Source organism: Aythya ferina, assembly GCF_964211825.1.
Source record: "Aythya ferina genome assembly, chromosome: 9".
Taxonomy (NCBI): domain Eukaryota; kingdom Metazoa; phylum Chordata; class Aves; order Anseriformes; family Anatidae; genus Aythya; species Aythya ferina.
Genome location: NC_140305.1, coordinates 19686584 through 19700120, shown reverse-complemented (window position 1 = coordinate 19700120; position 13537 = coordinate 19686584). Strand labels below are relative to the sequence as shown.

Genomic DNA, 13537 nt, shown 5'->3' with positions numbered 1-13537 from the left:
CAGAAAAGAGTTTATATAAACATATTTTCAAAGCAATTCCAATTGAGCCAATCTTAATGCTGCCGAAGGGAAACTTAATGTTTTAGCCAGTTAATGTTGTAGCAACCAAGTAGTCTAAGTACAGCTACAAAACACAGAGATGAGGATGATGGTTAGAGCGGGGTGTGTGTCTGCAGATGAACTTCAGATTATTTAGACACTGAGCTGCTTGTTCTGTGATGACTGGCCTGAAATACACTGCAAACCAAACACAAACAGTTTAGAATTCATGTTTGTCATTTCTGTGAGTTCACTGTGGGAATGTCCTCTCCTTATGGGTGTAAATCAGCTCAGAAAAATGAAGTCACCAGAGAGGTTTTTTTTTGTTTGTTTATTCCAATTCAAATCATGCCTTTTCCCAAAGGCTGTTTGGGAATAAACACACAACTTTCTAAGATTTCACTGTGAGATGTGAGCAACATTTTTTCTCAAAATAGTTCATAAACAGATCAAAGGTATTAATGGACTAACCGCTAGCTTCAGCGAGCACGTAATGTTTCAAAACGCTTTCTCATCATTGAACAGCTCTTAGGAGATTGCATCTACACATCCAGAAGCACAGTAACATGGCTCTTGCACCTACCAACTACAGCAGCAACACTTGGGAGAAAAAGTTGCTTGCTTACAAATATTTCAGGATTAAAATTTCAGTCTCTTCTGCTGCAAACAGTCCAAGCCCATGTGATGCATTACTCAAGTGAGTATTTTCTTTGAGACATGAGTAAAGCTATTCCTAGCCTTCAGATCTCAGTTTCAGTAAGATCCTTGAACAGTTAACTATACCAGGACACAGCTTCAGCTGAAAATGGCATTAGAATTGGTTTTAAATATTCTGTTGAAACTTTGCAGATTGTTAAAAAATATTTGTGATTTTCATGTTTTGATTTTTTAAAATATCAAAGAAAGATTTCTGTAAAAAATAAATCGTTCTATTTTCATTGAAGATTTTCCTGGGGCAGGTCAAGAATTATATCACAGAAAGCTCTTTGTAGAACATGCGTATATCTTTGCTGAATCTTCGCCTAGATGTTTCCAGTCAGTGACTAAGATTCAGAGAGACTCTTCTATTCCAATAGCTTTCTTTTCTCTTACTGTATCTTCTTTTTTCTTTCTTTCTTTTTTTTTTTTTTTTTTTTTTTCATGGTTATGTGTCAAACAGCACTGGAGTAAAAGAAATATCATGTGATTTTAAACTTCAGTTTTAAATATGCTCTGCAAAACTATATTACTATGAAGATTTGTGTTTCAGGAATCTTAAAATTCTCTTTCACACTTGTCATCCTCACAACATTTCTCTTTACACTGTTTTTTTCCATAGTTCTGCCTCATAAATGTCACATTCACTGTCTGTTTCCAGCAGAGCAGAAATTAGCATGAGTGGTCAAACAGCAATTTCTGCAATGTTTGTTATGCCAAAACATCAGGGAACCATATTAGCTCTGTAAAATCTCAGTGCATTTTTAACTGTACTTCTGCCTTTGTAAAAAGTCTGTAACTCCTGTAAGCATTAATGCAGCTCCTTACTCACATATCGATAGCAGTAAATGGATATTGATAAGCACACATGTTCAAGTATATCCTTATTTATGCCTCCTAAGGCTGAATTAAAATAAGAGGTTAAGCTCTGCCCTCAGTGATGATTAATACAGAATTATTCCAAATGTAGGCTGCTGTGACCGCCCTTATTAAAATGCAAAGAAAACTTCACTTTGTACTCGTAGGATTTGGTTACATTTACACTGCTTCTTGCAGCTCTTGGAGACCCCGTGCCAGTTCCGAGGAACTGGAGCTTGGCTCCACGAGCCATGACAGCTAATGCTGCGAGAGGGGAAATGCAAAGTGCTGCAAGTGTGGGTTTTTGTATTTGGTGCCAGTTCTGGTATGAGACTTGGGGCTCTCCATACTGATGGAGTGGAGGCTGGTGAGGCTTCTCCTCCACGCATCAGCATTTCCTTCACCAACGCACCACGGTGCTTCTATACAAAATTTTCTTCTCCATGATATCTACCTCAAGCAGACAGTTCAGCAATGCTTCAAGCATCCATTTGGCAATCTTGTTTTCCCCTGGTTAGTCTCATCGTTTTGTTGTTCAGACTTTCCCTTTTATGTGTTCTGGCCATGAACAGACACAATGGGTCCAAACCACAGTAAGCTGAGCTCAGTATGCCATCTTCTGCCAGGGCCAGTAATGAATCTTTACACAAAAGGGTCAAAAGCAGCACAAGGTTACTGCAGTAACTTCCCCATTACCTTCTCACCGTTTCCAATCTGCCAGAACAGCCAGTTATGCTGGCAGCCAGTCAGTGCTGGCATAGTTTTTGTCACAACATTGCCTACAGAAATGACCACACTTTGCAAAACGTTGAGGCCATTTGCCAAGTGGTTTCCTTTAGGCCGGATTAATAACTGAACAGCACAACAAAGGGAAATCAGCAAACATGGGCCGTTGCGTAGGGGAGGTTTGTCACAGGAACCTCAAGTAACCAGAGCCAGCAAGTCTTTGAGGTGACAGTGGCTACACCTTACGGGTATGAACTCTTCTGAAGTGTGCCTTGCTGTCTGGAACATGGAAATACTGGACAAAACACAAGACATCTCACATAACGACACAACTTCAGATAAAAAGGAGAAGGAAACCCAAACCAAAAATGCAGATCTGAACTCCCCTGAATTACAGCATTATCCTGCACTTGGCAGATCTGCATTTTGTGATTGATTTCCCCAAGTCAGAGGATCTGAAAACCACTCTTTTTTTGTGTGTTTTCAGAACGTTGATGTGGTTTACCAATCTTACTGCCTTATCCTTGCAGCCATAATCTTACAGCTGCCCTAGCTCGTCATATTCTCTCTTTGTAACATTTTACTATAACTCCTCTGTATTTTTCTTTTTACTCTTCTTCCTTACTTTACTCTTACTTCCTTACTCTTCTTCCTGAACTTACTTCTTCCTCCTTTGATGCTGACCCTCTTCATCAGTGCATACTAGCCCTTTGTCTCACATAAGAAATATTTTTCAGAGCAAGGGAAAAGCAATATAATAACAATTAAAAGAATAATTACCTTATATTTTCAGAGTGATTGTGCATATGGTCATTCAATTTCATTTCTATTCACCTCTCTTTCATTCCTCTAAGGTCTCTTCCTAGTACAGTCAGGAACATGCAATGCTCTCTACTCATGGATATTAAGTGTCTTCTAAACATCTATGCACAAAGACTCACATCATTTTAAAGTGTCATACAACACAATTTGGTAGAAATGACTACAAACTCCAGATCTTCTAAATCCCAGTTCCTAAGTCTTACCACTAGGTCATGGCTGAGCAATATTTGATAAACCAAAGGCTCCAGCCAGTGAATGATTTAACACATGAAAACCTAGTGCAACACAACACAACAATGATACTCTTCCTTACAAGCCAGTAAACTGCTGAAAGAAGTTAGGTTGTCTAAAAAAGATCTTCACACTTTGGCCCTTGGGAAAAAAAAAAAAAAAAAAAAAAAAAAGGAAACAAACCTTACTTGCACTGTGCACTATGAAAAGATCCAACCACTCAACTTAAAGCTTGCCTTGCCAACACTGCCATGAGAGCCATTTCTGCTAACAAGGTCTTGGAGGAGTCATAAATGCGTATCAGACAGGCGCATTTGGGTGGGATGCGGCAGCACTCTAGGAAATAGTGATGGATGGCACTATGTGATGGAGAGAACATTGTGGGAGTGCAGGAGACAGATGGCCAGAGACCAAATGCTGCATGTGGTGATTTTACCTTTGGGTGGAGCTCTGCGGTTGGAAAGACCTTGCAATGTGAATCGCTTTCTAGCAAGCGCTGTGCGCTCAAGGTTAAGGCTGGTGGAAGCATCAACTAGGAGAGAGAGGGAGAGGGAAGAGAAATAAGGAAGGAAGGGTCAGCCATTCAGCTTATGGGAAAGGAAAGGTTAGCACTGGATGACAACTGAAAATAGAGATTTTTTTTTTGATTCAGTTCAAGCCTGAGCAAGAGCTAATCAATTAGAAAGGTGACATGAGGTCAGGGTGATTAAATCAGCTGAGCTAAACAGAGCCCCCAGGCTGAGTTAGGCTCACTGAGTTTCAATGGAGAGCAACAAACAAACAAACAAAAAAGAAAAACAGGTGATGGGATGTAGCTCTCATCAAAGGAAAATACAGTTTAGCAGCAAGCTCATTGAAAAGGATCTAGTACCTTTGACTAGGAAAACATGTCACTATGGTTGGAACAGCAAGGCTGTAGGGAGAAATAAGAGAAGCCTTGCAGCACAAGACATGCACAGACAGCAGCATTGTGAGCAATCACACTTTTGCTAGCCAGTACCAGCACCGCAGAGTCTGCCAGGATCAGCCCCTGTAGCTGCTATGCTCAGCCTTACCTGCTGAAGTCTTTCTAACAGCCTCCAAAGCTGGCAGATAGTAATGCTCTCAATCGGTGGTTAGCCAGGATGTAAGCAGGGCCATGCCATCAAAGCTTACATGCCAGGCTCCTGCGTGAATAAGCCAGCCATGCTGCCTGACACTCACATTTATCGAGAGGAGTCACAGATGGATCTAGGTCCTGGGACTCTGGGTTTCAAAGACACACAGTTACTCACATTGCAGGAAAGAGGTGGGCCTAGATCAAATCCCCTGATCTGTGCATTCCTGCCAAATCATGTATCTGTCTCTTTCTTCACATGGGCAGGTTAACACAGAGAGGTTTATGGCAAAAAAGCAGGAGAAAAGCCATGTGTCGGCTGCCTGTTTCTCTGTCTTGGGATTGACCACTAGCTTTCTCCTCTTCATTCCATACATTGTCCAGTTAAAACCATTAGAGGCACAAATGAAGACCAGAAATACAAAGGGAACACAAAGAGACAGTGAATCCAAACTGACAGACAAGCAACAGACAGAGAAGCTGTGTTTCCAAAAGAAAGTGCATCCTATCACATCCTGATCTGCAGCCAAAATAATTCAGGATCCAAAGTGCCTGCACACATAGGTGGGTGTGAGATGAACAGATTTTAACAGTACTTTTTTCTTTTTTTTTAATGTCAGTGTGGTCATCTGCATGTCAGACGCATCTGGTGAGGAAGTGCTACCAGGTGACAGCTTCAGCTGTGGGGCTGCACAGAGGTGCACTGGGAAGCGTTCAGCTTTTGGACTGCCTCTGTTGGCCTCAGCTCCATTCCCTGCCGTGAGTGCTCCCACTGCTAGGCAATACCTGTAAAAATACCGTGGGCCTGGTACAATGCCCTGCAGGCTGAAGTTCGGACCACTCTGGATTAGCTTATAAATAAACCAGAAAAAAGGTATATAAAATACATTTTCTTCCCATTTGTGTACAACAAGAAAATCCATAGTACTTGATCATCACAGCATCATGAGGAAAGGGCAGGGTTGGGGGGGGATGCCAGTTGTTCAGCTGTGGATTATATCACTTCACTTAGTGAATCCTCTCTCACTTAGGATTTCACAAGTCCTCACAGCATTCCAGCACTAGCCAGTCATTAAAGAGTGGTTTCTAGTGTCATACTGTCTCCACCTGAGTTATTTCAAACCTTTTCCTTCAGTCTGCAGGTATATCAAATCATCCTGAAAAACACCTCCAAACATAATAAGGACTGGGTCTAGCTGGGCAACAAGCTGAACATGAGCCAGCAATGTGCACTCCTGGCAAAGGCAGCCAAGAGGATTCTGGGCTGCATTAGGATGAACCCTGCCAGCAGGTCCAAGGAGGTGATGCTTCCTCCAGCTCAGCACAGGTGAGCCCCGTGAGTCTGGTGCTGAGTTCCCTAGTGCAGGAGAGACATCAACAAACCTGAGCGAATTCACTGAAGGGCAATGAATATGATTAAGGGACTGAAGTAGTGGATATATGAGGAGAGAGGAAATGGGATTGTTCAGCCTGGAGAAGAAAAGGCTGAGGGGAGGCTTATGAATGTATATAAATTCCTGGTGAGAGTGAGTAAGGAAGACAGAGCCAGATGTTTCTCAGTGGAGCTCAGTGACAGAACAAGAGGCAAGCAGCACCAAAAGGAATAATATAGGGGAAAAAAAATACAGGAAATTCAATTTAAAATATGAAAATACTTTTTTACTGTCAAGGTTAAATACTGGGACTTTGTGCCTTGGAAGGTTGTGGAATCTCCACCCTTGAACATACTCAGCTCAGAGCAACTTGCTGCAGTTGACCCTGCTTTGAGCAGGGTGCTTGGACTGGCTGATCTCCAGAGGTTCTTGCAGGACTTGACTCCCATATAGCTTTATATCATTGAATTTACCGATCAGGTCCACACAAATGACTGTTTTATACGTGGACACCACATAATCACATGCACTTAGCCATAACAGTGATGAAGCTGATACACCTTGCCAATAGCAGCTCACACACACTCACACACACACTCCGTACTCTGAAAGAAAACATTTGAAAATCCACATTAACTACATAGATATTGGGAGCGATACAGTCAGTAGGTGGCACAAAAGAGACAATTTTAGCAGAGCACAGCATGTGTACTGCAGACCAGCACAGACCTAGTCACAGAACAATTCCTATGCACCTTTATGGGTAGGACCTAACTGTACATCCTTAAAATGACTGAATTCAGCCCCTGCAGAGTCCCAGCTAGAGGCGCTGGTGCCTCACAGGGACACATATTAAAGTTTCAAATTAAAGTGAGACATCTAAAGCCAGATAGCTCTTCCGTTGACTCTCTCTGCAGTGTGTTTTGCAGGGCAGAATGCACGCACACACCCTGAATCCCACAGAGAGAAGTGACTCACTGCTCAGCCCTGCAGGAGCAGCCACATACCAGAGCATGAGGTGGCTCTCAGCTGAGCTAGCACTGAGGAAGAAAGAAATTACAGTGAGAGCCCTAAGGAACTGCTCATGGGAAAACAGAAGACAGAGTGAAAATCAGCATACAGGGTGATCCCAGCTCCCACACTCATGTGCAAGTTGTACCAGTAAAAAACACCAATAATTTCCCCAGAAAATTTTAAAAGCTAGGGTTTATGAGTTTAAAATCAAAGATTGCTTTTCTGCTTTTCCATTTTCTTAAATTTTAAAATATTTCACATTTAAAAAAATATGAAACAGGTTTTTAATTTATGAAATTGCATTCTTTTATGAAGAATCCATAACTTTTGCTGCTGATGAAAACTTATTGTGATGAAAATCTTTTGACACATAGCCTACTCTTCAAAAAAAAATATTCAATATTTTTTGACCATCTCTATTAATAAAGGGATTAAAAAAAAATGCTGTGCTTCAGCATTTCAAAATGGTACCTAAAAGAGTAAGTGGTGTTCCTGCTACTGCCAGAGGAGATCCAGCTTCTTTTCAATGTTCATTTAAACCTGCACTGTATAGAATATATCTATTGTATTTACGCCCTCAAATAATGGAGGGATTTTCGGTGACTGCATGTGCATTTACTTAATATACACTAGTGGGAAACCTATACCCAGAGGAGGCAAGAGAATCTCTGACATAAAGAAAGGAAATTTGTTAGGAAAGTTCATGGACAACCTTAAAATTAAATATGTTTAGAAACCAACTTATCCAGGATATAGAGGGTTAAAATACACATACTATACCTCCAAAGTCATACTTAAAAATAAATACATAAATAAATAAACAAACATAGAGAGCATTTTGATGTAATGCATCAAAACTCAGACTTAAAAATTCCTAACCTGGTAACACTTTTTGGTATTAGTGAAGTTTTGCTCAGGTTTGTAGCACTGATTTTTGATGTTGGACTTAAACAACACGCATTCTGAGTATTGTCATCAAACTCTAGAAATGAGTTTGCAAAAATAAAAATATTACCCTTTGGGAGCAAAAAGCTCTGTCTCAGAACTCCTACCTCTCTTTTGTCTGGCATTGGGACTGGAATTCCTGTTTTTATTGTTAGACGCTTCCACATTTGATGTCTCGGATTTGTTTTCATATATGTTTGATGATTTCCTGCTATACCTTTGGACAAAAGAAATACAAAAATAGTTACATTCCTGCTTAATACCCAGTGGAGCACTCAGATATTAGCACTAAGCATTCTTTTTTACAATAAGATGTTGAAACTTTAATTTATGGAGTAAAAGGCAGGTTTTAAAACTGTGTTCTATAAAAATCTGCATCTGTGTAGGCATGTATGGTGGAAGAAGCTATTCTGGCCCTTGCCTCCTTCCTCCTTTTACAAGTTCAGCAGATTTGGAAGGAAGAGGTGAGAAACTGGGTTAGAAAAGAGGACCCCAGTTCTCTGTTCTTTGAGGCGTGAATGTATTTGACCCCAGGAGAGAAATGTGTACTGGATGGTCATGTAGAGGTCATAGCATGTGTAGAGAAAAATACGGTTTCCATTGGCTCCAGGATCTCCCAACTTCTGTTTCTTCTTTGAAAACATGAATCCAAGTGGGATATACCTATATACAACTGAACCACAGACCAGGGGATCTTTCTTGCCAGATTTGCACAGGTACTTTGCCATCTGTAACGGGAATGAGCCCCCTGCCGCAGGTTTGTAGGGCATTAGAGCTGCAAGGTTCTTATCCTCTTTTTTTTTGCAAGTGCCTGGTGGTTTAGTTTGTGTGTTTGACTGTTGTCTTTGGCAGACTGGATGTTCCACCCATGTCATTATTTCTACACACTTGAAATACTCTGTCCCAAAATGCTCATTACTAACATGTATCAGCAATTACATTGCTGTTTACAGTTAACATATGAACTTTTCTTCTTAATGTTCATGGTGTCTGTCTTGCTGTAAGGGAAAGTCCAAGTTATCATTAAAATCTTCAAAACATTTGGAGATCCATGAATACATGTACCTTTTATAAGTACAAGCATACATAAGTACAGTGTGGGACTGCTTTGTATTTGAACCTCTGACCTGTTTCTGATGGAACATTAATGGAGGTCTCTGTTACCTCCTGCACTAAATCAAAATATGATTTTGCAGCCTGATGTCAGATACAAAATGGGGCTCAAAATAAATACGGGAACAAATCCAAAGCACACTCACATTTCCTTATTCTTTTTTCTCTGTTCCTTCTCATCTAGGCTGAGATATCTATGAAACATGCAGCTGACAGAGTTAAAGATTTACAGCTGTGAGAAAGACAGGAAGAAAACACACCAGCTTCTTTGAAACAGAATCTGCAGTAAAATTCCTAGTGTCTATCTGTGTGCACAGGATATTTTTACATGGATGTGTGACTTAATCAGTTATTTCCAAGAAATCAGAGAGTTAAAACATTAGAAATATATTCTATTTAAGCTGTTTATGTTTAATAGATTAGAAAACAATAAAAAGGGATCATTTCATTATTACTAAAATGCAGCAACCATCCCTTCAGAGGGATACAGCAGCAATAGACACCACAGGACACCTCATTTCAGGATTAAATAGTGAAACTTTGGGGAATAATTTACAGAGAGAGATTTTAAACAGACTGAGCAGGATTTAGGGGCATGTGATAACCACCTGGATCAAAGGCTCCAGCTCTAAGTGTTTATTTTGCAGAGACCCCAGCTCCAATTCTGAGTCAGCCCAGCCCTGGCTTAGCTCATGGAATTACATTCCCAAGTGTTGCCACAGCATGTAAACAAATAAAAAGGACTGTCAGTGAATGGATGTGGCTTGGGGACGGGGTTGGAATTTTCTGCAAAAAGATTTCCCCAGTGTGACAGTATAGGTTTGATAATTCCCAACAAGCAATAGCCTTTTACACAAGGGCAACCAAGGAGAGGGTGTTCCAATGTTTAGATAACATCTCGCTAATTAATTAGCCTCCAACTTCTGGCAGAGCACTGATGATGCTGGCTGCTGTTTGGCTAATACTACCTTCCACTAGCTAAATAACAGCACCTTTCACAACCGGTGCTGCTTAGTCATGCCAGTCACAAACACAGACTATGCACAGGCAGGTGGCTGTCACAAAGCCTAGCTTCTTCCTTCCTTGCCTTGCCTCCACCCAGCTTCCCAAAACAGGCTGCAGAAGGAGCTCCACAGTCTGAAGAATCCACTGTTTCTCATCAGCCACTGCAGAGGTATCTCACGCTGCAGTTCCTCTGCCCTTGCTCTTGTTGGAGACACATTACAGAAGATCAAGGTGGCTTCAGCTTACAACAGTCAGTAAGACATGCAATGGTACTTTGTGTTTTGCTCTCTCATGAAGTCTTACCATATTTTCCTGTCCTTTAAAACAACCCAGCATTTGGAGTGGAAGCATCTAACCTCTCTTTCTCTGGGGGGGTTGGTAGAGTGAGGACAAGCATTCATTTTTTCTCTGGTTTAATCCACTGTAGGATAACTATCTAATCACATGGCCTTTCCTCCTGGAGTTAATTAATTTCCTGCTGTCATATTTTGTCTATAACTTCTACTTTGAAAATTCTCACTTTAATAGCCTTGTGAGAGGGATATACATCTGGATTGATTTGAAACCTTTTTGTGATTACTGGAACATTTTTTTCCTTCTATCTCAAGGGTGGTTTTGCTGAAAGATTTTCATCTTAAACCTTTTCAGCTTAAACTCCAAACAAAGCATCTCTGAAATATAACCAAGCCTAGAGAGAATGTAATGCAGAATTAACAGAACTGCATCTGTTTAAAATTTCTTGCATTGAATTGCACAGCTCTCAAAGACTGGTTGTGTTACCTGGGATCTCTTGGTTTAGTTTGTCCTGCTAAAGCAATCACAAGGAAACATTTACAGTGGTTATGCCATGCCAATTCACATATTAAACTTGCCCAGCAATTGGGTCATTACAAAGATTTGCTGACAGCTCCATTTAACATCCTGAAAATGTTCCAATATCTAAACTTCAAGTTAATTGGGAGCATATGGTTCTTTTGCAAAATCAAATGATGATCTTTGAAATGAATTCTGCATTGCAATTTTGAGTTTCCCCATGAGCAAAACCCTTACTTGCCTTTACAAGCCTTTGAAGAATACAAAGACAATTTAGTAAGTTTGTACCCTGGAAGCTAAACAGAACACTAAGAATTGATGTCCTGCAAAGGCACAAAGGCACAAAAAAGACATCTTCCTGATATGCCATGATAGCTGTAGTTACCTGGTTATATTGGAGGAATTCATCGGTGCATGGTATACACTCTCAGTGATTCTTTGGTGTAATTGACTTGCTTCTGTTAAAAAAAAAAAAAAAATAAAAAAAAATGTTAAAAGAAATTTCTCTGAATCGTGTAAGTTGCTTCCTTACTTGTGTAAAAGAAAGAAATAAAAAAGAGGAGAGGAGATGGGATAACTGACTGATAGTCGTATTTAAAACAATCGCTGCCCTCATACTTTTCCATATACAGGGAAAAAAAAATCAATCACAAAGTAAAGCAAAGAATGGGAACAGCTGCTGTGTGCTTTCATTTGTGTGGAAGGAGATCTTTTGTGTCAGTCTTGAGAAGGCACAGAGTGAAGAACGGGACCCCATCTCCTGACATGCTGATGTAAATGGATGTTTCTAATGTTGCGCTTGAGAGGAAGAACAGACAGAAATCACGTTCCTCAGACTAATTGTGAGTGGAATAATTATTCATACACATGGGTTTAAATCCCAGCAATGCTTCAATCTCCCAACTCATCCTTGCATAGAAGATCTGTTCTTGCTAATTTCACTGGTAGTACTGGACAATGCTAGAACTTATCCCAGCTCCACGATGTCACACACAGCTACAGAAGGAAAGCAATATCATCAGATCAGCTGTGTCCTACCTCTGCATGCCTCCAGTTGTCCTGTCAGGACTTTGCGAATCTCTGAAATCCAAGTGTTTTTCAGCTCAACAGAAGATGCCTGAGAATACAAAAGGAAAAGACAAAGCAGATCTAGTTAAAACATGTTGTCAGTTCCTTGGATGCCCTGACCTACATTTGCTCTTGGTTTCACCTAGGAATGAACCCTTCTAAGATCAAAAGAAAGCAAAGGCCACTCTTTGAGATGGAATGGCTACCATAATCCTAAGGTCCAGTCTTTGCCTTTCTGTCCAACCCACTAAATAATTTTCCATTACTTTGCTTTCTTTTTTTGCCCAAAGTTGTATTTCCACAATGACATATTGGTAATTTTAGTTCCAACAGAATAACTGTACAGGACAATTATAGTCACAACATTGAAAACTTCCTTAAAAGTAATTCTATTAAACGGAAACATAGTCCTTAGAAATAAAGGATTGTTGTTACCTGAATGATATAGACTTCTTCCCTGCCATTATACCAGATCTCAAACTTCTTGTTATCTCCTTTTACATTTTCTGTAATGCCCACAGTGCTCATCTGTTTGAAAATAGAAAAGAAGAAGCTGGACTCTGGAAAATGTCAACAGTCTTTAAATTCTGTCTCCTCTGAGATGCATTTTTAAAAGACTACATTCATTTCTGCACCTTAGGGAGTCATTAAAAACAAAAATTTAGAACATGTATTTCTCAATTTATGATTTATCACTCATCATCTTGATTGTCACAGGCAAAATAAAATAACAATTAACAAAAATGCTCAAAAGTAACACTGGCTACTATCTGACCATGGGTTTATCCTCTTTGCTTTGTTCGCTTCATACTGCAGGTTGGTTTTCAACACTATGTTGACTCTTGTCCACCTATAGAAAATTTCAGTTTGAGGTTTTCAATTTCCTGTCAGTGATTTGTTCTGCCTATAGGCAGAACAGATTTCTGAGTCCACGCAGTCATGCTCCTCTCTAAGGGACACTAGGCAGGAACACGCAAGGTGCCAGTTTGTAGTGAGTTGCAAAACCAACATCTGGAATTGCAAGACATATGGCTGGATCTGTCTCCAAACTGAAACTAAAACAGGAGCTTCCATTTACTCAGGGTTGCGAGATAGTTCCAGATACGGCTACATTCTCCAGCTCTCCACATGGAAACCTCCCTGTATTGTGAGAGCCAGATTTATTTTTCCCCCTTTCCCGTTACCACATTTATTACCTTTAATGAATTTTTAAAGCTGTACGAAGCCGTCTTCTCATGACCATCTGTGTTCTCCTCTCGTTTCTTGCAGAAAAGCAGCATCTTGGTGTAGAGGAACAGGTGCCTCTGCATCGGTTTGAATCTAGCCAAGTCCTTCACCTTGTTGTGACCCTTCTTGTGGTCAGTCCACACATTGAAGGAACCTTGCATCAGCAGCTTACCAAGCTCACTAACATCCCCCTAGCAGGCAAGGAAACAAGAGAACCTACATTATGTTCAAACTAGGGCAATCTCAAGCACAGTCCTTTCCTCTAGTGTTGATTAAGTTTCCAGGCAGAGGTATGTGCTTAGGCATTCCTTGTATGGGAGAGCAGACATGTTACATCTGCAAGCCCATCTGCTCATATCTGCTGCCTAAACCTGTGTGGTTTCTTCCTATCACCATTAACCCACTGTTTTCTATGTCCATAATTTCAAGTTTGTCTCCCCATTCACAGTTAGTGTCTAAGGTCTGTCTCAGGACCTCTTTAGATCTGGCACACTGGTTGTCCTCTGATGAC

The 13537-nt window shown here is 40.5% G+C and overlaps 1 protein-coding gene across 11 annotated transcripts in view; it reads right to left on the bottom strand.

Moving 5' to 3' along the window:
- The window catches only part of MCF2L2 (MCF.2 cell line derived transforming sequence-like 2), a 160342-nt gene that overhangs the window by 12700 nt on the left and 134105 nt on the right, over positions 1–13537 (bottom strand). For 7 of the 11 annotated variants that reach the window (XM_084528964.1, XM_084528966.1, XM_084528963.1 and 4 more), the window contains 7 exons: positions 12996–13217; positions 12235–12327; positions 11770–11848; positions 11117–11189; positions 7908–8017; positions 4576–4617; positions 3809–3904 (listed from right to left, as the gene is read on the bottom strand). In XM_084528964.1, coding sequence (XP_084385090.1) covers positions 3809–3904; positions 4576–4617; positions 7908–8017; positions 11117–11189; positions 11770–11848; positions 12235–12327; positions 12996–13217 — 715 coding nt within the window. The remainder of the gene's footprint in view (positions 1–3808; positions 3905–4575; positions 4618–7907; positions 8018–11116; positions 11190–11769; positions 11849–12234; positions 12328–12995; positions 13218–13537) is intronic. The other 4 variants (XM_084528968.1, XM_084528960.1, XM_084528961.1 and 1 more) reach the window with 2 other exon arrangements.